General features: G+C 35.5%; 2 protein-coding genes and 1 pseudogene across 3 annotated transcripts; all 3 read left to right on the forward strand.

Moving 5' to 3' along the window:
• Positions 1–74: 74 nt before the first annotated feature.
• On the forward strand, positions 75–3208 carry LOC145159821 (uncharacterized). 2 transcript variants are annotated; one of them, XM_079078864.1, is made up of 5 exons: positions 75–125; positions 384–453; positions 1717–2009; positions 2174–2290; positions 2359–3208. In XM_079078864.1, the coding sequence occupies exons 3-5, from the start codon at positions 1731–1733 to the stop codon at positions 2902–2904; spliced, it is 942 nt and encodes a 313-aa protein (XP_078934990.1). In that variant the 5' UTR covers positions 75–125; positions 384–453; positions 1717–1730; the 3' UTR covers positions 2905–3208. The 2 variants fall into 2 exon arrangements, with proteins under 2 accessions (XP_078934990.1, XP_078934989.1); XM_079078863.1 differs by lacking the exon at positions 75–125 and having other exon boundaries at positions 245–453.
• A 1556-nt stretch (positions 3209–4764) lies between these two features.
• LOC145156656 (uncharacterized) lies at positions 4765–5668 on the forward strand (annotated as a pseudogene).
• A 1426-nt stretch (positions 5669–7094) lies between these two features.
• On the forward strand, positions 7095–7760 carry LOC145159822 (putative histone H2B.1). Its single transcript, XM_079078866.1, has one exon. The coding sequence runs from the start codon at positions 7183–7185 to the stop codon at positions 7627–7629; it is 447 nt and encodes a 148-aa protein (XP_078934992.1). The 5' UTR covers positions 7095–7182; the 3' UTR covers positions 7630–7760.
• The last annotated feature ends 17601 nt before the right edge of the window (positions 7761–25361 follow it).

Consider the following 25361-nt stretch of genomic DNA (forward strand, 5'->3'; position numbering starts at 1 on the left):
TCAGAATCTCTTATGCATCTAAATCATGATAGGTTGCTGTTGAAAGAAGCTAAAATGATATTCCAGAATGTAATGGGTATCACATTTCATTTCAGATTTCTTTTAAACAGAAGACCCTTAAACGGGTGAGTACAGATCAAATCGCGGATCCAAAATAACATATTTCTTATTCAATGGTTAATTTTTATAAGATGCAAAAGATGGGTTAATTTGTGTAAAGTGATAAATTCTTGAATATACTTGTTATATCCTAATTGATGGGCGATCATGTCATTAACTTTTTGTTTGTTTGTCTGTTTTCTCATTTCCACATCAAACGGATTCACTTTTACATTCGATCCCATCGTTTCGCCCCTTCTTCCTTCACGTATTTAAAGGTGCAGACGATACGGTTTCCAGAATTTTCGTAAACTCAAGCACAAACTTCTGGCAGCGTCTCCGCCTTTTTCATCGGTGAAAACCCTAATTCTCTTTACTTATTTGTTGATCGAATCATCAGTGTCGTATTTACATTGTATTCCATTTCCGATTGAAGATCGAGATTAGAGTTTTTTAGGTTTAAATTTGCATGATGGCTTGATTTTCGACTTATCTTTTGCTATTTTTCCCATTTCGTCATTTGCTATATGCTTAGTTAAATCCTAGCTGACGATTACTAGATTTCTGGCTGTGCGTCGGGTTCTAATAGGTTTTTATGATACTGAGCTTAATTTTCCCCGCTTCACCCGGTATTATCTCTTCTTTTTCTATCAATGATTGGTCATTTGCCTTGGAAGTTGCTTATTACTACCTTGGTTCGTAGATTGAGTGTGTATTTACGAAGTACATTTTCTCTTCTTTTATTTGCGACATGAACTGTTTTTAGTGTTTGATAGAAATATGTCCTAATTATGATTTTCTGATTCTTTGTATTCAAAATCATTGCGATTATTGTATAGTTATCTAATGCAAAACTGTCGACCATTTCAATTTCTAAGAGGGTGTTTGGATGTATATTTTCTGAGTATTGTCAATTGACATGAATAATCAGAATCACTAGCCTGATTGATTGTAGCTAGGGTTTATTATACAGTTTAACACATATTTCAGTAAATAGTTTCAATCAACTATGTTACAGGGTATCAAATCATAGTTATCTCAACCTTAATGATCCAAAAAAATAAATCAATATATGCTTTTTCCAAACATTTCAACATGGTTGCTCTTACTTCTTATCACTATAGTCAATCTAGATGCACATCCATGAAAGAACAAAAAGGGAAATCATTCAAAAAGGAGTTGTTAGTATTTTCTTGGACAATAAACATTCAATGTGTTGCATTTTTATGAGACAGAGGGAGCATTTGTTTTGTACCTAGTTATATATACGAATTATGCATTACCATGGTAACTTGAATTTAAGGTCCTTCTGATCAAATGCTTCACATATGTGCAAGACACAAAATCACAGTATGATTTGGTTGCCTATTGATGATCATTTAGATTGACTATGATTGAGGTTATTCCTCATTTCCTCTAGCTTTTGTATCACTTGCTTTCTTGATGGCATTCATACTTTTGTTACTCCTACATACAGAAACATAATTAACCACACACGTCTATTTGACTATTTGTGTTTTCTAGATTCAAGAACTTGGTTTTTTTAAAACCTTTTCCTAGTTTTCTACACTACTACTTGACATGCCATGGTGTTTCCATTTTTGAATATCTTGGCAGTTTGCTGAGGATAAATGGGGTATAAAGGTAAAACTGATCCAGTAGATGTTCCAAGCTATGGTGCAATATTTATGTCAAATGCTGGAACAAAGAAAGAGTGTTTTCAACGTAAGTTGCTTGGGCTACCTTTAGCTCAATCTAATTTTGTGTTGAATGTGAAAAAAGGAATGATTCTGTTTCTTTTTGAGTTTGAGAGGAGGCAACTTCATGGTGTATTTCGTGCTACTTCTAATGGTGAAATCGACATTGAACCTAATGCATTCAAATCATCAGGAAAAAGCTTTCCTGCTCAGGTATGTGTTTCTATTTCATTATTTGTATATGATTGTATGATCTAAACAAGGCTCACAAAGTTTAAATCTTTTGTTATGTAAGCATTCAAGAATCACAAAGGCTCTAACAATTATGATTCTTTATCTCTTATTTTTACTTCCACTAGATTTTATTTATTATGCAGGTTCGTTTTGCCCCTGTCTGGAAATGCAATCCTCTTTCTGAACATGAGTTCAAAGCTGCTATTAAAGAAAATTACTTCTCATGGAAGAAGTTCAATTTTGGGTTATCAAAAGATCAGGTATCTTTTATGCTCACATTTAATATATTCTAGAAATATCTTCATATTCTTAATTTCAAAATTTCCAGGTATATAGACTTGTAACTCTGTTCCACTCCAAAAGAATCCCTAAAAAGCCCTCAGAGGGAGATGCTAGAAGATTTGGTGATTATAGGAATACCATTAGAGATAGGGTTAGAGAAGATGAAGTTAAAGAAATAGATGATCAGGGCTATAAGTATAATAGGATACAAGATGAATATAATGTTATAAATAGTTTTGATCGAGGGTATTTTGGTCATAATGAAAGAGTGGAAAGAGAAGAAAGAACATTGACTGAACAACACCCACAATATGAACCAAGAGGGACAGATTATGATGAAGATTTTGGTTTTGGGGATGTTAATGTTACTTTTTTATCTCACATTAACCAAAATAATTCCGATTTTATCCCTATTTCTCAAGTATCATCAGAGCAATTTCAACACCCTTTTAACATTGGAAACACATATGAATCTTGTCTTCCTTATTTGACATCTGGTGATCCTTCAGTGATTACATTACATACCCCTTACAATCCTGAAGTTCCTGATTTTTGTCACAGATTGAGGGTTGATATGCATGTAAAGATTTGACACAATTTTGAAAGTCTATGGTGTTAACACGACAAGTTTTGGGTGTCTGATTCTGATTCCATTTTTGTATACTTGTAAGTATTTGCTGATCGATATTGTTACAAGTAGTTACTTTTGATGTCTTGTTGTGGATGAGTTGGTGGTAGGTTGTGTTGTGTCTCATGTTTACATGATTATTGGTATTTGGTTTTAGTTGTGGAGTTAGAACTTATTTTTAGGGACAAAGTAAAGAATGTTTAGATTTTGGGTTTTGGTTTTGTGATTGTTGGAAGAAATATATGTTGTTACCAAAGTCTAAGCTAAATCATCAGCAATATTCATGTTACATGTTTCTATATATAAGCATTTGCAAAGTGTGCTGAAAATAAAAACGTACAAGTGTCTGATGCAAAAATAGACAAATTATGTTTTACTTGTTTTGAGACATGAGTTTACCAAAACTAAACAGACTAAACAGTAACGACGTGTCTTTTGTAAACAACGGACTATCAAAATGAAGTTTAGGAGAGGAATATGCATTTGTCGTCTACAAAATCTTGTAAACATTTGGTTTTGACTTTTGAGAAAACAATCTTTCGTCAAACACCGTCTTTTACTATGCACATATCTTTAAAAGCAAAAAACCAAAACTACTGTTGATGAATGAAACGTTATATTCGAATTGTCAAACTTCCATATACTTTTTTTTTCATAAATAGAGAAGAATAACAAAAAACACTATGGTTTGTTCAGTTTTACGGTTTAATAATTTACCAATTTTCCAATAAAACCATACCATTTATGTTGACTACTCATCCTCGCTAGTAATTTTGAATGTAGGGGCGAATAATAGCACACTATACAACAGCTGACAAGATCACCGCCAACCAATAGCTGTCACAGCCTGTCAGCGTCCAACTGACACAACAACACCAACCGTATGGCTGGGTTTACTACCTTCCGTCCAAATGCCACAACCAAAAATACACATTTTTATCGGTCTGTCAGAAAAATGTTTTTTTCAATCTGAAATATCTATTCCGGACTAAATGGTTATTTTTGCCAAAAACAATTTTTTTTTTCGAATACACATTAAATTACGGTTAGTTTACTTAATTTCCCTATATATATTTTTTTTCTTTGTTTGAGTTTAGGTTCACATGTTAAGGGTTCACATATTTAGGGTCAATCTCAATCCACCCATTTACGGTGGGTTGAAGATCCGTTTCATTAAACGGATCAACTCAACCCGATTCAACAAAACAACTCCTTCCCCGTTTCATTTCTCTGTAGAATTCTAGTTCCCAATTTCGTATGAAGCATAAGTATAGTTATTTTGGTACGTTTATGCAATCGTTAGATCCTTAATTCATGTCTCCCCAATGATTAATATCTTCCTGTTTTTTTTTTTTTTCATGATACGAACACTTGGAATTGCTTCACAGGTTATAGCTGTTGTGTAATCTTTGTTATTCTGAGCATTTTGATCAAATCTTAGTTGATTTGTGCTTAAATTCTCCGATTCTTAATCACCTAATGAGAAGTCACACGCAAAATCATCGATGCACAAAAGAATGCTAGCCAAATTATAGCAAAATAAGGAAAATTAGGTTAATTTCATAGAATTATATAATGCACTCCTCCTTGGTGTATCTCTTTTAGAAGTAACAATCAAACCAAAATAATCAAATTCTCTAAGGTCAAAATTAAAGCTTGGATGTTCTTCTTGTGATTTTGACACATGATGAACTCTATAAGGGAAAAAAGTGCCACTCATCCCCCCTTCATTTCTCTGTTTACCCCTCTTTTAATTTTATTTTCCTATAATTTCATATCTAGTATGGTTATATTGTTATGTTCATCCATCCTTCAACTAATTTCAGTCAAATGATAAAAATGCCCCCACGAATCGCCCAAATCCGTCTCGTGAGCTCACACCCGCAAGTCTACGCGCCATGCGATGACTCATACGCGTTGGTAGACGCGCTACTAGCCGACCGCAAAAAATTAATAAACCACCGCCCAACAATTTGCATGGAAATCGGTTGCGGTAGTGGCTACATCATCACAAGCCTCGCCCTTATCCTTAAATCCGAATCAAACTCCCACTCCCCTCATTTTTTCGCAACCGACGTCAACCCTCACGCCACAAACGTGACACGCGAAACCCTCGAAGCACACGGGGTCCACGCAGAGATCCTGACAACCAACATCACCTCCGGGCTCGAGAAACGCCTGGCGGGGATGGTGGATGTCATGGTGGTTAACCCGCCGTACGTGCCGACCCCCGAGGAGGAGGTGGGCGGCGGCAGGTTGTCGGCGGCGTGGGCGGGCGGTGAAAATGGAAGAAGTGTGATTGATAGGATTTTGCCGGTGGCGGATAATTTGTTGTCGGATAGAGGGTGGTTGTATATGTTGTTTCTTGCGGCGAATGATCCGTTGCAGATTTGTCTTGAAATGAGGGATAAAGGTTATGGTGCGAAGATTGTGGTTCAAAGGTCAACGGAGGAAGAGACTCTTCATGTGATTAAGTTTTGGCGGGAGTTTGATGGTCAGTTGGAGGGAAATGAAGTGGGGTCCACGCCGAAATCGGCTCCGCAAAGGGGGTGGGATTTTATATTTTCGCAGATTTCGCGATTATCGTTTCGGGAGACAAAGTAGTGGAAAGTGAGATAGTGAAATTTATTTGTTTCAATGGAATAATTTGATGTTTGAATTGAATAGTTACATGGATCACAATTTTTGATTAAATGAAGCATTTTTGAGTTGCTAACGAGTTATAAAAGACACTATATGCTTAATATTTGAAGAGTTTTTGTGTTTGCTTCTACCATTTCAGTTGAATTATGGTTTGTTTAATAACATTGTGGTGTGTGGAGTAAATTAATAATAATCTTGTCATTCTTTATACGAAAAATAGAGTTCTTTTTGCTCTCGTGGTCCAATGGAGACGACTATAAACATAATCGAATCACATATCTAAAATGAATGTTATTATATGTTTGCACAATAACTCATTCGAAAAAAATGTATTTTTATTTGTTCTAATCCTAAATGACCGGTGGTTTTGGTTAAATTTATATAATCGGGTCAATTTTATAAAAGGAAAGCATCTAGAATTTTCATGTTTTTTCGGTTTGAGCCTAAAAAAATATTTTGCCAATTAAAACATACAATTTTTTTTCTTCATTTGTTTTTTCTATTATTCAATTTGCAGGTTAACTTCCGATAAATAGATAAATATAAATTTTTAGGAAAGGCTGTATGTCTATTTGTAAAAAAAATGATTTAAACAAGAAAATCCTCAAATTTAATAGTCTTTTATATGTATCTACAACTTTCCTGAATAATCGATGTGTGAAAAAAAAAAAAAAAAAAAAACCTAGCATGGTCATCAAAAAATGATATATTTTTATGGCTTATTTATTTGATTTTAGAAGTAAAAAAGAAATAATATGTTCTTTTTTTCACTTCAATAAAAAAAATACATAAATAATAGATAATAGCAGAGGGGCACCATTTTGTTGATTTCTCTTATTCTAGAGTAAATTACACGAATCGTCACTCGTACAAATGTCAAAATACACGTTCAGTCCCTATTTTTAAAAATTAACTCGGACCGTCCTTGTTTGTTTAAACTATAAATGGTATTTTAGTCATTCCATATCTCACAAGGGATGAAATATACAAATTTAAACTAACGAGGGACGAAGCGTGCACCTTTTTACGATATAAGGGACGGTCCGAGTTAATTTTTTAAAATAGGGACTAAACGTACATTTTGACACTTGTATGAGGGACGATTCGTGTAATTTACTTCTTATTCTAAGTTGAATCCAAAAAGTTTCCAACATATATAAAACATATGTTAGATGGGTTAAACACCATTTTGTTGATTTCTCTTATTCTAACTATGCACTTAAGATCTAAGAGGGGTTAAACACTTTTTTTGTTGATTTCTCTTGTTCTAACTATGCACTTAACCTAGAGAGATCAATGAGAGCAAATTTTAAAAAAATTAGCTAAAAGGACCATCAAACTCCAAACTCCAAATTGACGTGGAAGGTATTTTAAACTTTTAAGGAAACAAATATGTGCAATGACATATTTCTCCCTGAAAAATCAACCAATCCGATGCAAAGTACTCGCGATCCGGGTCAATTCAAATCAACCAATCAGATCACGCGTCAAAGTTCATATACAAGGGCAAGCTCCGTCCATATCCCCACATCCCACAAACAGCAATCTTTCTCCCTCTAGAAATTCAGTCTCTCTTTCTTCTAAATTCAAATCCCTTCAATGGCGCCAAAAGCAGAGAAGAAGCCAGCTGAGAAGAAGCCTGCGGAAGAGAAGAAAGCCGCCGTTGCTGAAAAAGCCCCTGCCGAGAAAAAGCCAAAGGCCGGGAAGAAGCTTACCAAGGAAGCTGGCGCCGGTGCCGCCGATAAGAAGAAGAAGAGAAGCAAGAAGAATGTGGAGACATACAAGATCTACATCTTTAAGGTGTTGAAGCAGGTCCATCCTGACATCGGGATCTCAAGCAAGGCTATGGGGATTATGAATTCGTTCATTAATGACATCTTCGAGAAGCTTGCTTCAGAATCATCGAAGCTTGCGAGGTACAACAAGAAGCCGACGATTACGTCGAGGGAGATTCAGACAGCGGTCAGGTTGGTTTTGCCCGGGGAGTTGGCAAAACATGCTGTCTCAGAAGGGACAAAGGCTGTTACCAAATTTACTAGCTCTTAGATTTGGGGGTTTAGGGTTTACTCATTGTAAAATTTCATCTTTCTCGATGAACTATGTGGGTATCAGATTATGAAGTGGTGATATTTTGTTTTCAAACAGTTGAATCGAATTGAAAAGTTTGGTTTTTAGAATTGGGTTTCAATAACTCTATTTTCCATGTTGAAGTTTCTAATAAATCTTTTGTTTGGTTGTGAATTTGTTAGTGAACTTGTACATGATCTGTTGCTGGTGTCTTATGAAATGGCTGAGTGCTCGTGATTAGGTCTCTACATAGATCACACAGCGGTGACGACTTAAACGTTTAGTTGCAATTTGCAAATGCTTTAGGCAAATAGGTATATTCTAGAAAGATTATTTTAATGGAAGAAATTTATATATTGATAGGTTGTTTTTGTTCAGTGAAATGGTTTTTAGAGGTTATTGGATTTTGTTTCGAATCAAAATCTTCTATCCATTGTTAGTGCAAAAGATGGTTTTAATTGCCCCTTGTGGCCATTAACAATTACCAAAAGTTATTGATTCTTTCTCATCGGTTGCAATTTTAGGGTGCCGTTTTGCTTTTGGTTGCTATTATTTGAGAACCCCCCCCCCCCCCCCCCCCCCCCTTTTTTTTTTTTTTCGTGAGTGTGTAGAACAAAATCAAATACAAAGAGGGTGTTTGAGATTATTCTTGAAAGACGAAACTGCACAAATGGTCCTGTGGTTAGCTGAAAATTGTCACTTTAGTCCAAAAAAGTTTGGACTAGCACCAGAGGTCCAAACTTTTCATTTTGTTGCGAGTTTGGTCCGATTTGTTTTGAACTTTTTTATATAGACGATTTTGCCCTTGCTTTTTTGCTTTTTTTAGTTTTTTATTTATTTAATTATTTTTCTGATTAAAAAATAAATTAAAAAAGCCAAATCTCTCTCTCTCTCTCTCTCTCTCTCTCTCTCTCTCTCTCTCTCTCTCTCTCTCTCTCCTTTTGAAGAAAATATCTCATCTGGTTATCTTTCCAATCTCGTTTTCATTTGGGTTCTTCTAAATCATAACTCAATGGAAATCATTTGTGAGTTTTTTTTTCGAGGGTAATTTAAGAATCGGATTCTTAAATTCGAATCAAAAACTAAAATCCTGTGTGTTTGTGTTTCTGGAAATCAATTTAAGAGAGTGTATGCGTGTTCTAAATTTTTGGAAATCGATTCTTGGGTGTTCATCCCTCATCTTCATCTGGAAATCGATTTTGATCTGGAGACGATTTCAGAGATGGGGGAGGTACTGACCGCTTCTTTGTGAAGGCTTGCTCGCAGACATATTTGAGGTGGGACGCCACCTCTATCAACATCTCTCTTACAGATCCGATAATAGGGATGTGGTCAGACGAATGAAAAGATCGAAGACAAATAAGAATATCGAAGGTCCGCCATCTGAACAAATATGTCATCGTCTACACCTTCTTCACCTCCGACGCCATTGTTAGGGTTTCATAAACCTACACTAGGATAATGGTGGTGATAGGGTTTCATATCTTGAAACCAAAACGAAACCCTAATCTAGACTCGTTCTTACAGATCTTGAAACGAGAAGGTGGCGGTGTCAGGGTTTCAGGAAACGAGAAGGGCGACAGGAAGAGAAGAAGAGAGATGTAGACATATGAAGGGGTAGTGGGGGTGTTCTTTGTCTCATGAAGGATTCAATTTGGAATCTTCTTCTGCAGCAACTGAGCTAGAGATCGTCTTCATGGAGTGGTTGTTAAAACTTCTCCAGCTTCCTCGGTCTTCACAACTCCCTAGATAAGATGATTAAAAGTGATCTTGAAGTTGCATACCCAGATCTTCAAACTAGAAAAGGGAAATCATATGGGTGTCTTGATCGTTTGATTGGTTCCTAACAGTTTGAAACATGATTTCATTTCGTTGTGCAATTTATGATTTAAACCAGAAGCTCAACATAAATCGGTCATTGAGAATTTGATTTTTTTTTGAGGATAAACTACACAGATCAGGTGAAGAAGAAGAATAAAAGAAGAGAGAGAGAGAGAGAGAGAGAGAGAGAGAGAGAGAGAGAGAGAGAGAGATTTGACTTTATTAATTTATCTTTTAATCAGAAAAATATTTAAATAAATAAAAAACTAAAAAAAGCAAAAAGCAAGGGCAAAATTGTCTTTATAAAAAAATTCAAAGCAAATCGGACCAAACTCGCAACAAAATGAAAAGTTTGGACATCTGGTGCTAGTCCAAACGTTTTTGGACCAAAGTGACAATTTTCAGCTAACCACAGGGACCATTTGTGCAGTTTTGTCTTTTTGAAATGACTTTTTTGGCTTTTAATTTTTTTCAAAAAGTCAAAATATATTTGGGAAATATAATAGTTCTTTTCAAAATAATTTTTTGTAAAGAATAAGAAAATGAGTTTCAAAAGTCAAGAAAATATGACTTTTTATGATTTTTAGCATTTTAAAAGTTAAATTACACTTAAAAGTCAAGAAATACATCACACACATTTTTTAAAAATAACTACTATCTTTTGCCTCCTCAAAATCTAAAGTCAAAAAGAATTTTTATAAAAAAAACTTTTTAAACTTAAAAAGTAATCTCAAACACTCCAAAAAATTCATAGTTCCACAACATTTACTCATCTAGAGGTCTTCAATATCATTTCAATACACTTAACGACCCACAATCCAATGGATTATTGGATTAGGTTGTTGGTTCATATATATGTTTACATGTTTGAATATTGACCGACTACTTTTTTTTGGAAGAGATTTATATGTTGCCGCATCATCTTTTTGCATATCACGTAAATACAAAATCAAGTTAACGAGTGGTAGTGTGTCTGTCACATCATATTTTATTATTATTATTTTTAATTTTTAAACAACTATTAATTTTATTAAAAAAATATTATTTTTTTAAACAAATATTAACTTTTTAAACAAATATTTATTTTGTTAAAACAAATACTTATTTTTTAAATAAATACTTATTTTTTATATAAATATTTATTTTTAACAACTACTAATTTTTAAAAACACAAACATAATAATATTAAAATACTTACCTAAAACATAAATGACTTAAACCTAAACTTAATTAATAACTTCAAATATTCTTATACCAATTAAATTTTTACGTAAGATCCGTCTTCGTAATCTGACAAGCCGACTCTGACAACTTACTATCGTCTTCTAAGAAGAGTTTTAGTGCTTTAGTTTTTTGTTTGATTTCATCCCTCTCCAAAATTTTATCGATTCTTGTGTCCCACATTTGAAGTTGCTCGCTTGTAGCGTCAACGTAACTAGATGAACTAACACCTCTAAGCTTCTTTTCTACATTATCACATCCCATAGGATGAGGTGGCATATCGTATGGGACCGCGTTGCTGATGTCGGAACCAACATGTTATCGGATGATTCGTTATGATTTGTCTTAAATGATTTGCTTTTTCTTAAAATCGCACCTATAAAATCGTCCACCGATTTAAGACTGAACCATTTTGGTATTTTGTGCACAAATAGTCAGAAAGACTTATTTGCAAAGGTTTGTTGTATCTTGCTTGGTAAATGACACGAGCATTTGCAGTAATGTCCGTTTCAATAGCACCAATTTGTGGAATACAGACAATATTCATATAAATGACATTAAGCTCCATGATATTTTTGTTAGCCGTCCTCCATTTGGAATAAATTTGTTCATATGAGCGAAACGTTTTTCCAATGTGATTATAAAACTTTTCCAAACTCTTATCTTGAAGGTTGTGCCATCTTGGTTATCGCCTCACGTTGAATCTTTTGATAAGTCAAGTCATGATTCGGCTAACACCTTCTCTGTTATGGCGGTGTTATGGCGGTCTGACCTTGGCTTTGGTTCCTTCCTTTTTTCCTTTTTGTTGTGGCATGGGCTCATCTTCTGTAACATCTTAAAAATCAAGGTAAAATTTTCATTTTTCAAGAACAACCCAAAACCATAAATGTTTACAAAATATGGTTTCCAAAGTATAAAGATCACAAATCAGAGTATCCTAAAATCGAATCTCATAAAAAAACTGAAGGATGTGCACGATCAAGCCTTCGCCTTGCCCTGATCATCTGAAGTACCTGAAACATAAAACTTAAACTGTAAGCCAAAGCTTAGTGAGTTCCCACACAATACTCCATACAACCAAACAAATATACATATTGCATGCTGGGTCCACAACCTCCCGACTGGATTACCCTGACCTACAGCCTCCCAGTTAGATTGCCATACATATTGCATACTGGGTCCACAATCTCCAGGTTGGATTGCCACTCTGGCCCACATTCTCTCGATTAGATTGCCCCGTGTTTGATGGCTTACAGCACAAAGTAGTACATCCTCAACCCAACCTCACTATGTCAACATTTACAACGGATACTCATATAACTAGCAAATACAGGTAATCATAGAGATCTATCAATCTAACATATAATCAACATAGCATCATCATATACTCCTGGATACATAACTTAGTGGGCCGACATTGGTGCCTTCGACTCACGAGTACAGTGAGGAGAAACTCACCTCGTAGTCTTAAAAGATAGCAGAAAAGAACGCTGCTCCAAATGCCAACTCTGCATGTCACCTATACAACAAGCAGTGAAATACACTCAAACTACACCTCAAAATACCCAAAATGCCCTAGGTCAAACCCCAGGTCAAAGGTCAAAGTCAGAAAGTCAAAATTCAAAGAAATTCAAAGTTGACTGAGTACGCCCATCGGACTCAGCCATTACGCCGAGTGTAAAATACATGACACTAACCACATACGCGCAGTGTACCACTTGGTACGCCCAACGTACGCCGTCTGAACCCATTCCTTCTCATTAAGTACTTATTCTTTAAGGTTTTTCCATCCAAACTCAGATATAAATTCAAAACAACGTCTTAAGTCATAAAGTTTCCACCTTTATAACTTCTCATGGCTAGAAAAGGTCCAAAAGCAAAAACCCTAACTTATTAATCCAATAAGTCACTATAGCTCTTGGATGGAAGGGATAAAAGGACTAAGATCACCTTTTTATGATCCCTAACACCTAAAAACATCTGAAAGGACAACTCTTCTAGCTAGAGTAACCCATACTCATGAACACCAAGCAAATGAGACCAAAATTTACACAAAATCAAGGCTAATAAGATCTAAGCAAATAACCCATCAAGATCTGAACTTTATACCTCCAAAGGATGCTTGAGGGTGAGATACTTCTGGATCTAAATCGTCTTAAGATTCCAAGGTGAATCCACTTCTTTCTTCCTCCTTCAAGAACACCAAAAATACACACTAAGGCTCAAAGATGCTCACAAAATGGGTTAGGTTTTGTAAGGGACGAAGTGGGCAGTGGAGGATGATGAGGGAAAAGGTCTTGGGTGTGGGCAATATGTTACTACATGTTATTGCACCCAAAGTGACCACCTCATCATCCTAGTCATACTTTTGGTGACACCCAAGGTGGAAATGGGCAACACTAAATAACATGTGATAACACCTATCATTTTCTATTTTTTATGTTTTTAATTTCTATTTTTCTATTTTGTTTTATTTTTTTTAATTTATGTCATAATAATTTTTAAAAAACATATAAATTAAATAAAACATAATTAAAATAAATACTTAATTAAAAACGACATTACAACGAAAATAAAATAAAAACGACATTACAAAGAAAAAAACATTGACCGAAAAAAAACATTACAGCGGAAAAAGAAAACACTAATCTTCGTCTAATATTTCCGCTCGATCTTCACCTTCATTTTTCGGAGCACCTCCGACCGTCTCGGTGGCAAATTCTCCTCGCTAGTTTGAAGAATTGTCAAATCCTTCGCAATGGGGTCTTCCCCGGCTTCACGATGAAGGAACTCCAAATGCTCCCGTTGCAACTCATATCTTTTACGCACAATTTCGTTGTGATCGTCAAATTTTTGTTTCATTTCGGCTTGCTCTCGACGTCTACTTTCGCCTTCCTCCGCGTGTCGTTGAGCACGCCTCGCTTTGTCGCGGCCTATCGGTCGTCGAGGCGGGGAGATCTCTTCAAGGTCGTTCAATTCGTCCGGTATCTCATCCATGTCCGCATTGAGGTTGATGTTCGTGCGTGCGTCCGAAACGTCGACCGAACCCGAGCCGCGGGACCTCTTCGATTGTTGTTCCGTAAATGTGTCCGTTTTATTCCAATTTGGGTAGTCCTTGACAATCTCCCAAATCTTTTCGTGCTAAAAAACGTGACCGGTATCAACATGATATTGGTCCCTCGCCGCTCTATAAACGTCAAAATTGGTCGCACCACTTTGCTTGTGCGAGGAAAGTTTGTTGTAGACGAAATTGAACTTGTTGCACTTCTTGCTTATTTGAGTCCGTTTGCTACTCAACATGTTGTGATTGCGATACTTTTCATCCTTCTTCAAAATGGTCTGAAATTTCCCGATCACGGCTTCCCAAAAAGCAACTTTTCTCATATCGTTTCCTTGCATTAGATTTTTTGATGTCCTGCACCAAGCCATCGCCAACACGTATTCCTCCTCCGCAGTCCACCATGTTGGAGGTTTGTCTTCCGATTTCTCCACCGCAACCGCTTTCCCTTTCCTTCATGTTCTACCTTTCTGGGTCGTTTTTTTCGGCTCCCCCCGCTTGCGTCTCGGGTACCGTTTCTTGGGTGGGTGATCAGTGATGGTTGTGTGGTATTTTGTTGTATTGTAGCGAATGGGTTGAAAATGTTTTGTGGAAGGGTTGTTGAGAATTGTGGTGGGTGAGGGGGGATTGAAAAAGTTGCCTTGAGTGTTGAGGATGTTCGCATACAATTCGTATTGTGCAAAACCGAGAGGTGGAGGTGTATTTGTGTTTAGAGGAGTGTTGGGGTTTTGATCCATATGATTATTTTTGTGTAAAAAAATGAATTGAGGGTATGTAAAAATTTAAAGTGAGAAATGGTGAGTGATAATTGAAGTGAATATATATATATATATATATATATATATATATATATATATATATATATATATATATATATATATATATATATATATATATATATGTTGAGTGAAAATTGAAAAAAATATAGTTTTTTTTTACCATTTTGACTGTTCAATAACGGTCCATTTAATTACCATTGCAAAAAAAAAAATTGATGCCAATTCCCCCGTTTCTTCCCGTTACCATGAAAACGCCGGTTTCCGTAACACCAAATAACGGCTAGGGGCGGTGTTTCGCGCGTTATACCGGCGTTATGGGACGTCCACGTCAGATTAACGGGCGCTCCTGTTGCCCGCTCCGTGCAGTCTTAAGGTTCAAGATGAACCTCTTCCTTAATGCTTCCTACATACGATGAGACCCACACATATGTTAATTCAATGAGATTATTTAGCACCATCGTATATTAATGTTAACAAATAGTCTTCAATGTTTTTATATGTTAATAAAATATTCTTACAGACATGAATGATATTCTCGTTATTCCCAAAATTTATTAAAACTAGAAAAAGGCCCGTGCGTTCCACGTGTCATTCTTTTTAGGAAAAAAATAAAGGGCAGAAGAATATGGTAAACGAAAATGACAAAGAATAAAGAAAAATGGTTGAATTTAGCAACTTTTTAGAAAACTTGTGGCAAAAGTCTGAATGTTAAAAAGTTCGGGTTGATAATAGAAGATGGATAAAGTATCAAAATAGAAGAATGTTGGAAAATGATAGTCTAAACTGTAAATGGATTAAAGAAACGGAGCACTTTTAGGAAATATAAAAAATGCCCTTCATATTTATCGGTTTTAGGCTAACATATATACTAGGCTTTTTGTCCATATTATAGCATTGTACATTAATCAAAACATTAGATTTTCAAATAACATATTTGCATCTTACATGGATGATGATATGACACAGAAACTTCTAGTAATGAAAAATACATTCATATTTGTTGCATTTGGCTCCAGATTGGACTAATTGTAAGGATAAAATTATTTGTATATTTGTAATCACTAAAGGCATAAAAACCTGTAAGAATGTAGTTTTTTAATCAACAATATTTTTAGTTTTAACACAGGTGAAAACATGTTTGGTTTAAAAGAGTAAGTTTTACCGGCTGCATGGTCATTTGGGTTAATCTGTCATTATAAGTCATGGACCTGTGCTTCCCTTGAGTAGTTATAGAGCTGTAAATAGAAACAAAACAGTAAAGTATAATGACAAAAATACACTCAAAGAGAAACTTTGCGAACATATACAAATCAATAAGCAAAGTGATCATTATTTTTTAATTTGGTAAACTAAGACAACTAAAGCTGATGTGAGATCAAACCTTCAACAATATCATGATTGATCATGATACTCTTTATTTCTTTAAAACTCTTTATTTCTTAACCTATTCTATCGCACACATAGACATCTATGTTGCTTCCACTTCCAGATGAGCTGGCTTTCTTTCGGGTGTGAGTGTAGCAGAATGTGTGAGAATTAAAAATCTCTGTGTCCCAATTCTTCAACAATGCCATCTAATTCTTAATGAAACTTTACCTGGTCGATGTAGTTTGATCTAATGTTGTCTGCAAGCTAACATAGGTGAAGTTATATAACATTCATAGTATTACCACTGGAATTAGAAACTTACATATCTAAGCTAATGTTAAAAGGGTGAAAGAGAGGCTTGTTATGAACAAATATACGATAATCTAACCTTATTGAAGTGGAACCATCTGTAACAAGACAATGTTTACATGCATTCCCAATGATAGATTATATCCCCAACCGCACCAAGCGAATAGTCTCCACCAAAATACGGCAATCGACTTGCAGACACTTTAGCCTTACATTGACCAGAAGATACAAAGAAATGATAAGACAATTTTAAGATTACAATACACACACAACACACATTTAAAATATACATACCTTAATTTTTCTTTTCCCTTCGTATTGTATAATCACTTTATATCTGTCATGTATTTGAAACACCCGGAAACCAGAAGGCCAATTAAGGGAAGGAACCCTCCAATCAAGAAGGCAACTCGTCGAGTTCAAGGGTGAGAACTCGACGAGTAGGAATGTTGTCACGCGTGTTTTTGGAAGACCAACTCGACAAGTTGGAGGGTACCAACTCGACGAGTTGGACGAGGTTTTGGAAACCCTAGATCCGGGATTTTGCACCCTATTTAAACACTTTATGACCTAGGGTTTGGCCTCATTTCCAGCCTCCATTGCCCAAACCCTAGATTCAGAAACCCTAATGCATTTGTGAGCTTGTGAGCCATTTTTGAGTGAATCTTGGTGTGTTTTGAAGCTTGTGAAGGAATGAGAAGCTTGGGGATTCAAGAAGAAGCTAGTAGATCCAGAGACTCCAATTCTTTCTCATCATTTTCTGGTAAGCAAGTCTCAAACTTGCTTAGTAGCTTCTTAGATCTCTTTCTTGGGTTTTTGGTCCAAGAAGCTTGATCTTTGGGATATGGACGTCCCAGGTGAGTATACCTTCAGATTTGGAATCATGGAGGGCTTTCATGGCATAAAGGTGCAAACTTTATGGCCATTGAAGCCCCATGCAAGCTATAGGATGACATTTTGGCCTTTTAAGCTCCAAAAGGCCATGCATGGAGAGAAAGGTGGAAGCTTTACGTGTTCATGTAGTGTCTAGGGTCCAGATCTTAGTTTGTATGCTTTAGCTTGGAGTGTTGATGGCTTGTGGACCAAGATATAGGTCCTAAAGAGTTAGAGTTTGAGCTAAACCCATTAAGTAAGGGTATTAACGGGTAAAGTTGGAAACTTTACCCTCAAAAGGACATTTTCAGTATGTATGTGAAGTATGAAGCTCAGATCTGAAGATTAGGGGATTAATTGTAACCCCCCGTTCCTGGTACGCATTTAATTTATTAAAATATTCATTTTTGTAAGAGCTACTCGGCGAGTTGGTAGCCCTAACTCGTCGAGTATGTGCCAGCTTGGTCATGGGATTTAAATGGTATACTCGATGAGTCCGAGCCTGGACTCGACGAGTAGGTCCATCAGGAGGAAACCCTAATTTTCATGGTTTGCACCCTATTTAAACATCATATCTGGCCTCCACCCCAGCCTCCATCACCTCCAAACCCTATTATCGAAACCTTAATCCGCCATAAGTGATCTTTAGCTAGTTCTTGCCATTTTTGAGTGTTTTTGTGCATTGTGAAGCTTGTGGGAGAAGAAGAAGATAGAAGGCTCAAAGGAGAAGAAGTAGATCCAGGAGCTACACTTCATTTACTGCATTTTCTGGTAATCAATCTTCCAATTTGATCATTCTTCTCTTAGATCTAGTTATCTCCATATTATGAAAGTTTTGGGTCAAGAACCTTGGTCCTTGGGGTTGGGACGTCCCAAGTGACTTATATCTCAGATCTAGGACCTAGAAAGGGTTCCATGGCATAAAGGTGCAAACTTTATGACCATGGAAGCCCCATGCAAGCATATAAGCAAGTTTATGGTATTTTTAGCCCTAAAAGACCATGCATGGAAGGAAAGTTCGGAGCTTTATGTGTCCAACAGATGCTAAAACCTTAGATATGGGTTTGTATACATGGATTTGAGATTATATGGCCTTTTGGACAAGATTCATGTTTTATAGGAATTAGGGTTTTGTCTAAACCCTTTTAGAAGAACTATGAACGGGTAAAGTTGGAAACTTTACCCTTAGGAGGGCCTTTCCAGTGGACAATCGAGCTAAGAACCTTGGATCTAGGAGATAGGGGCTTAATCTGCTAAGATGGCCAAACGGACAGAAGGACTCGTCGACTCCATAAGGGAACTCGACGAGTCATATCGTGTTGTCCCGATTACAGTTAGTAGAACTTGACGAGTCTATTGAAGGACTCGACGAGTGGATGAGCCAAGTCGCTGTTGGGTTTTGAGCATTCTAACACTCCTATGGTGTACATGCAACCCTATAAACCTTGGATCTATGTTTTCTCTATTATACATGCAAATATTAAATATTCCAAGGTTTCATCCTAACTAGCATATTATGAAGCACCTATACTACAAAGTTCTAGTTAGATGACATACCTTTTGATGTAGCTTGATGTCTTCAAGCTTTAAGAGCTTAGCCCCAATAGTGTGGAAGCCTCAAGTGGAATCACAAATCACCAAAACACCTTGGAAAACCTTTAGAGAATATGGATACTTGGCTCACACTATGAAATCGGTTATTGCCCTCTTTAGTGTATCCACACTAGCCACTAGCATAATTTCATGAACCATAAGACCCTTTATATAGTGTGGAGGATTAGGGTTAAACCCTAATACCCATGACCTTTCATTTCCTAGGATCCATGGGTTAAAGCTCCATGGACTATCCATGAAGACTTAGCCCAACCTAAATGAACTTGGCCCACTACACATATATATATATCTAAGAGTCCATATTTAATTAGTTCCTTTTGATCACTTAATTAATTATAAATTAATTCTTGATCAATACTAATTAAATAATATGATTATATATTAATATATTAGAACTTATAATATATTAATATAAATCATAAATATACTATTCTCAAAAGACTATCCATATAAATTGTGTCGGTGAAGTGCAACCCAAATGGACCATGCCGGGTCGGGTCAAGTACATACCAAATATAGTTATGGACTTAGACATTAATCCAACAGTCTCCCACTTGGATAAGTCTAAAACTATTATTGAGTATGACTTCAAAAACCAACTGGCAATCGTAGCTCTTAAAGCCGCTGTCGAACTCTGATCTTGTCAATGAACTCTGACCTTTGTCAATGACTTGTCCATTAGATAAGGGATCATATATTCCTCCATTCTAGATATCATATGGACTGAGACATGGATTATAATCATTCTCTCTGTCCATTTGTTATTTCCCGATTTTCGATTTATGATGACTGACTGATTGAACAAATCAAATCAGTTCTGGCTTGGCCAAGCACTCACATGTGTCATCGCTAAATCATCGAGGGGCCCACAGATATCGCTTTTATCCCGAAGGTAAAAGGAATGGATAAACTTCGACTCATATGGCTTGTTCTACTACTTGTTGAATCATACACAAAGGCACGTTTTATAACATCGAGTTACCAATGCGTTTTCGTGCAATCAATGTATAACCAACTCATAGTAACAACTCATATCTCTAGGTTTTAAGAATATAAGATATTATCGTCTCATGATCACTCGTGATAAAATCCATGAAGTGATTCAAATGAGTGTGGGTTGAATCCAATACTCAGAACTTATGAGCACTCATGAGTGTTGTAGCACCACTTTGTCCACCAACTTGGACCTCTCCAAACCAACCCATGGCAGTCTTGATTCATATCTACTTCCAACATATGACCGACTGTGGATGGTTTGAATAACTTAATCATTCAAGAAGAGCGACTTAGTTATTCTGGAAGTCAAAACATGCAAAGTTAAACACAAGAATAAATGAATCAAATATGGTATCAAACCCTATGAATATAAATAAACACTTTTATTTATCACCATACTGATTACTCATTATTCATTGTTTCGGTTTTATCAACTTTATACTTGAATTAAAAACACTAGTTGTCCCATGCTCCAAGCATGTACACTATGTTTTTCTTAAACAATAGCTTTGCCATACACCAAGTATGCACTTTATGTTTGTCTATGATCCTTACTTTGTGAAATAAACCAATTGAACATAATTTCAATGATTCTAATTTCACACTCCTAAATCCTTATCGAAAAATGTGAGAATTTCAAATTCCTATCATTTATCGAAATCTGTTTAGATTTTAAACTTATATGCACTGACCCTCCTGTAATGAATATGTACAAAGTCACAAAGACTTGTCAACAGTCATTATAAGGTATTCCAATGGAGATCAACTCCATGGAAACTAAGTCTCATATTCAAAGTACATTGCTTTGGACATGCTTCTTGCATTAAGTTTTCTAATCTTACACAGATAACTTCCACCTATGGAGACAACTCCATATTCTCATTTTGACTATCACTTCTGAATCAGAGATGCCTCTTTTCAGAATATGTCAATATGGTCCTTCCAAAATTAGCACTATACTTCCAACTGTCCCTGAGCAACCAATCTTTGGTAAACCTCAGATTGTCCTCGACAATTGCTTAATCATTTTAGTCATATCCAATTCTAGACCTTTTCCCTTCTTAATGCCTCTGTGCATTTGGAAAAATTTAGAAATGACAAATATTATAGCACATGCAATCGATCCTGTACCCAAAGCAAATGGTACACGATTCATGATGTCTCACATAAAGACATGATTCTAGACCAGTCTTTTGCTACAATATTTTTATTTGTAATGTTTTCAAAATTTGACTATGAAGAGGGATGCCGTAATCATAATCGAATTTTGAGAACGCAATATATAGAATTTCCTTAAGTTGAACCAATCCAAAATGAAATTCATATATATATATATATATATATATATATATATATATATATATATATATATTCTTGACTAAGGATGATTAAGGTCTCAATCTAAGCCTTTAGAACTGAAATGAAGTATATCCTCTCCCTTAATTATAGCAAAACAACTTTTTCAATCCCTGCAGCCTCACGAATTGAAACTTTTGTTTTCTATAATTAACATTGCTAACTTGCAACACTAACAATAATTATCATGCTCCCACTAACATGATGATTATTAGCATAACACTTATGCTCCCACTAGCTTTGACATGTACTCAAAAATCAGCTGGACTTCTAGAAATCAATACGTTATTGACTTTCTTACCAAAGTTCAGATTTCTGATACGAGATGCTTTGATAAAACTTTATCAAAATCATACACCTTTCCTTAGATAGGATGCATGTGTGTCTAAACAGTTTCAGAACTATGAAAAGAGATGCCGTAATCATAGTCTCAATTGTTTAGACCTTTTGCCATCTGCTTCAAATCTATTTGGTGGAAGTGTTTCCTCACCATCATTTTCATGAATCGGAGAGAAACCTTATGACCCTTAGATTTTATGGTGTATGTGTTCTTATCCATGTGAATCGTCAAAACCATAGTCACAAGACAAGGATAATGACAAATCCAAACTCATATGGACTGAACTTATGCAATCTTAACTTCTTGCCACCTGGCAGTACAGGGCCTGCCATTGCTTCCAAGTTGTTATGCAACCAATTGAGAACTTTCAGAACTCCTATGCAAAGCCAACTTTAACTGGAATGGGCACAGAATATGTCAACACGATAGGTTATAAACCTCAAGTCGTGTGCTAGTGAAGAACCTCAGGTTTTATTCTTGATTTGTTCTTGAAATTCTTTTTAGGATCTTTAAGACTCCCACTATCCTCTTGACATATAAGACTATCTTGCCAAATATTCAAGAGATAGTGCGGATTCTTTATCAAGACAAACACTTCGCACAATTGGCCTTAGTTGGTCTTTGTTTTATCCAAAACATCACAAATTACCAATTTCAAATGTACAAGAGTAGGACACTTTTACTCTTACATTTGACAAGTGTTTGAAACCTTTCTTTAAGATATGTTACTCAAGTTACAATCTTGGAGTATGACTCTAAGAATTGTTTTGGAACGAAGTATGACTCATCTTCCTGATCTAACCATTTCAACAATTCATGACTCCTCTTCTTAGTCATAAGAATGCACTAAGAAGACCTTTAGAGGACTAATTGTGATATGATTTCTAAATCATTAAGATGATCACAAACATGATACTAAAGTACTCTCCCATCTTTTCAGATTTGAGAAACTTTTATCTTTCTGCCTAATTTGATTCTTCCCATTCGTTCTGCCATACATTGAGACTTTTCCAATGTTTCAGAATTATACTTAAACTTGTAAGTATAACCATATTTACTAAACTTTAGTAAATCAAATAGTCTTAACGAGCTTTGTGGTGGACATGACCAGTGCACAAGAATGTGTACTCGATCCCTTTAGTCCTTCACTTGACTCACACATCCATGTGAACAAGTAATTAGTCTTGATTTTCCAATACTTGAAAGTTCTCATTCATCATACTATTCAACTTGCATGATTCCAAGTTTCGGTCCAATTGAAACTTGGGTGATGAGGAACTTTCCTGATTTGGTAAATTTAGACACTACCACAAATGAAAGAATCGAATCCATTTTCCAATATTGCTGTCAGTGGAATCATATAAGCAACAATTTTCCACAAATACCATTGTAAGGATACTTCAAATAAATAAAATTAAACAATTTTCTTTTATTTTAAAACTTTGCGGAAAAACTTATCCTTACAATCCACATGGAAAATTGTTGTTATCTATTCCTTAGCAATATATCATAACTTCTTAAGCAACTGCTCAAAATTCTGATGCGATCGAAATCCACCTTCGCGATCAGAATCAGCATATACTTCCTTTAAGATTTCTTTCTATTCTTTGATTCTTAAAACATCAACATGTGACCCAGTCACATCATGTAATGAGGATCTCAGAATAGAACTTAACAAAGTTAGATAATGGGGTCTACCTGATGTAGAGTCAAACTTATTGACTTTAACATCCTTAGGTAAATTTGGCAGCTTTGCAATCAACGCCCCTTCCTTTGGCAAAATAAACATATGGACCCTTTGGTAATGGGACTATCTCAGACTTAGCCTTTCTCTTTACCATTTGGTCAACCGGGTTGACTATGGTCAAATCCCTTTCCATTGGGAAGAGAATGCTTTTTCTGGATTTCCAGTGTCACCATTGTCACTGTCCATAAAGTTTTTGGGAAGTTGATATTTTAATCAAATTTGCTTTACTATCGTTCCAAATTATTGCTGATTCAGCAGCACCAAGCAAATAGATATGATCATTAAGGTTCATGTCATAGTCTGTTTCATAGTAGTCCCAAAGGAACTCACTATGTGACTTAGAAAGTGATTGAACATCCAACTTTCTCAAGACTTTGACACCCAACTCTCCCGGCTTGTTAATATGTGACTTCATCTCTAAGATGTGACTTCATCTTTTTTTTTATCATAAAAAAACTTTTTCCAAATTCCAAAACTTGAGGGCAAGTTTTGTAACTCTTGAAAATTTTGGATTCCATAACTTATGGAGTTAAATACTTGTTTTATGATGAAACTTTTCATGTTCCATAACTTAAGAACAAGTTATGGAATTCTTTAAAACATTAAGACTAAGTTTTGTAACTCCATAAAAAACTTTGAATCGATTTTTTTAAAACTTTTTCATATCCATAACTTATGGAGGTTTCAAAAAACTCTTTAGATCAAACTTTTAAAACTAATAAAATAATCATATCATTTTATCTTTTACTAAATTTGACCTAATTCAACTCATATAGCAAATGATTCAAATTTTACAAATAATTAGTTTTTCACAAAAACAAGTAATTATCTTAAAATTTGACAAACGTCATGTTTTTTTTTCCTTTTTTTTCCAACTTTGAAAATAAAACATTTGCATCAATATAACAGAAAACAACCCATGGCTCTGACACCACTGTTGGGTTTTGAGCATTCTAACACTCCTATGGTGTACATGCAACCCTATAAACCTTGGATCTATGTTTTCTCTATTATACATGCAAATATTAAATATTCCAAGGTTTCATCCTAACTAGCATATTATGAAGCACCTATACTACAAAGTTCTAGTTAGATGACATACCTTTTGATGTAGCTTGATGTCTTCAAGCTTTAAGAGCTTAGCCCCAATAGTGTGGAAGCCTCAAGTGGAATCACAAATCACCAAAACACCTTGGAAAACCTTTAGAGAATATGGATACTTGGCTCACACTATGAAATCGGTTATTGCCCTCTTTAGTGTATCCACACTAGCCACTAGCATAATTTCATGAACCATAAGACCCTTTATATAGTGTGGAGGATTAGGGTTAAACCCTAATACCCATGACCTTTCATTTCCTAGGATCCATGGGTTAAAGCTCCATGGACTATCCATGAAGACTTAGCCCAACCTAAATGAACTTGGCCCACTACACATATATATATCTAAGAGTCCATATTTAATTAGTTCCTTTTGATCACTTAATTAATTATAAATTAATTCTTGATCAATACTAATTAAATAATATGATTATATATTAATATATTAGAACTTATAATATATTAATATAAATCATAAATATACTATTCTCAAAAGACTATCCATATAAATTGTGTCGGTGAAGTGCAACCCAAATGGACCATGCCGGGTCGGGTCAAGTACATACCAAATATAGTTATGGACTTAGACATTAATCCAACAGTCTCCCACTTGGATAAGTCTAAAACTATTATTGAGTATGACTTCAAAAACCAACTGGCAATCGTAGCTCTTAAAGCCGCTGTCGAACTCTGATCTTGTCAATGAACTCTGACCTTTGTCAATGACTTGTCCATTAGATAAGGGATCATATATTCCTCCATTCTAGATATCATATGGACTGAGACATGGATTATAATCATTCTCTCTGTCCATTTGTTATTTCCCGATTTTCGATTTATGATGACTGACTGATTGAACAAATCAAATCAGTTCTGGCTTGGCCAAGCACTCACATGTGTCATCGCTAAATCATCGAGGGGCCCACAGATATCGCTTTTATCCCGAAGGTAAAAGGAATGGATAAACTTCGACTCATATGGCTTGTTCTACTACTTGTTGAATCATACACAAAGGCACGTTTTATAACATCGAGTTACCAATGCGTTTTCGTGCAATCAATGTATAACCAACTCATAGTAACAACTCATATCTCTAGGTTTTAAGAATATAAGATATTATCGTCTCAT

Source organism: Lactuca virosa, chromosome 2 (assembly GCF_052849685.1).
Source record: "Lactuca virosa cultivar CGN04683 chromosome 2, Lactuca_virosa_CGN04683_v6, whole genome shotgun sequence".
NCBI classification, from domain to species: domain Eukaryota; kingdom Viridiplantae; phylum Streptophyta; class Magnoliopsida; order Asterales; family Asteraceae; genus Lactuca; species Lactuca virosa.

What these genes read in the sequence shown, in the direction of transcription:
- LOC145159821 (XM_079078864.1), top strand. Translation starts at nt 1,731, where the DNA reads ATGGGGTATAAAGGTAAAACTGATCCAGTAGATGTTCCAAGCTATGGT. An exon ending in GAAAAAGCTTTCCTGCTCAG is followed by an intron (nt 2,010 to 2,173) that starts GTATGTGTTTCT and finishes TTTATTATGCAG; the next exon opens with GTTCGTTTTGCCCCTGTCTG. An exon ending in TTGGGTTATCAAAAGATCAG is followed by an intron (nt 2,291 to 2,358) that starts GTATCTTTTATG and finishes CAAAATTTCCAG; the next exon opens with GTATATAGACTTGTAACTCT.
- LOC145159822 (XM_079078866.1), top strand. Translation starts at nt 7,183, where the DNA reads ATGGCGCCAAAAGCAGAGAAGAAGCCAGCTGAGAAGAAGCCTGCGGAA.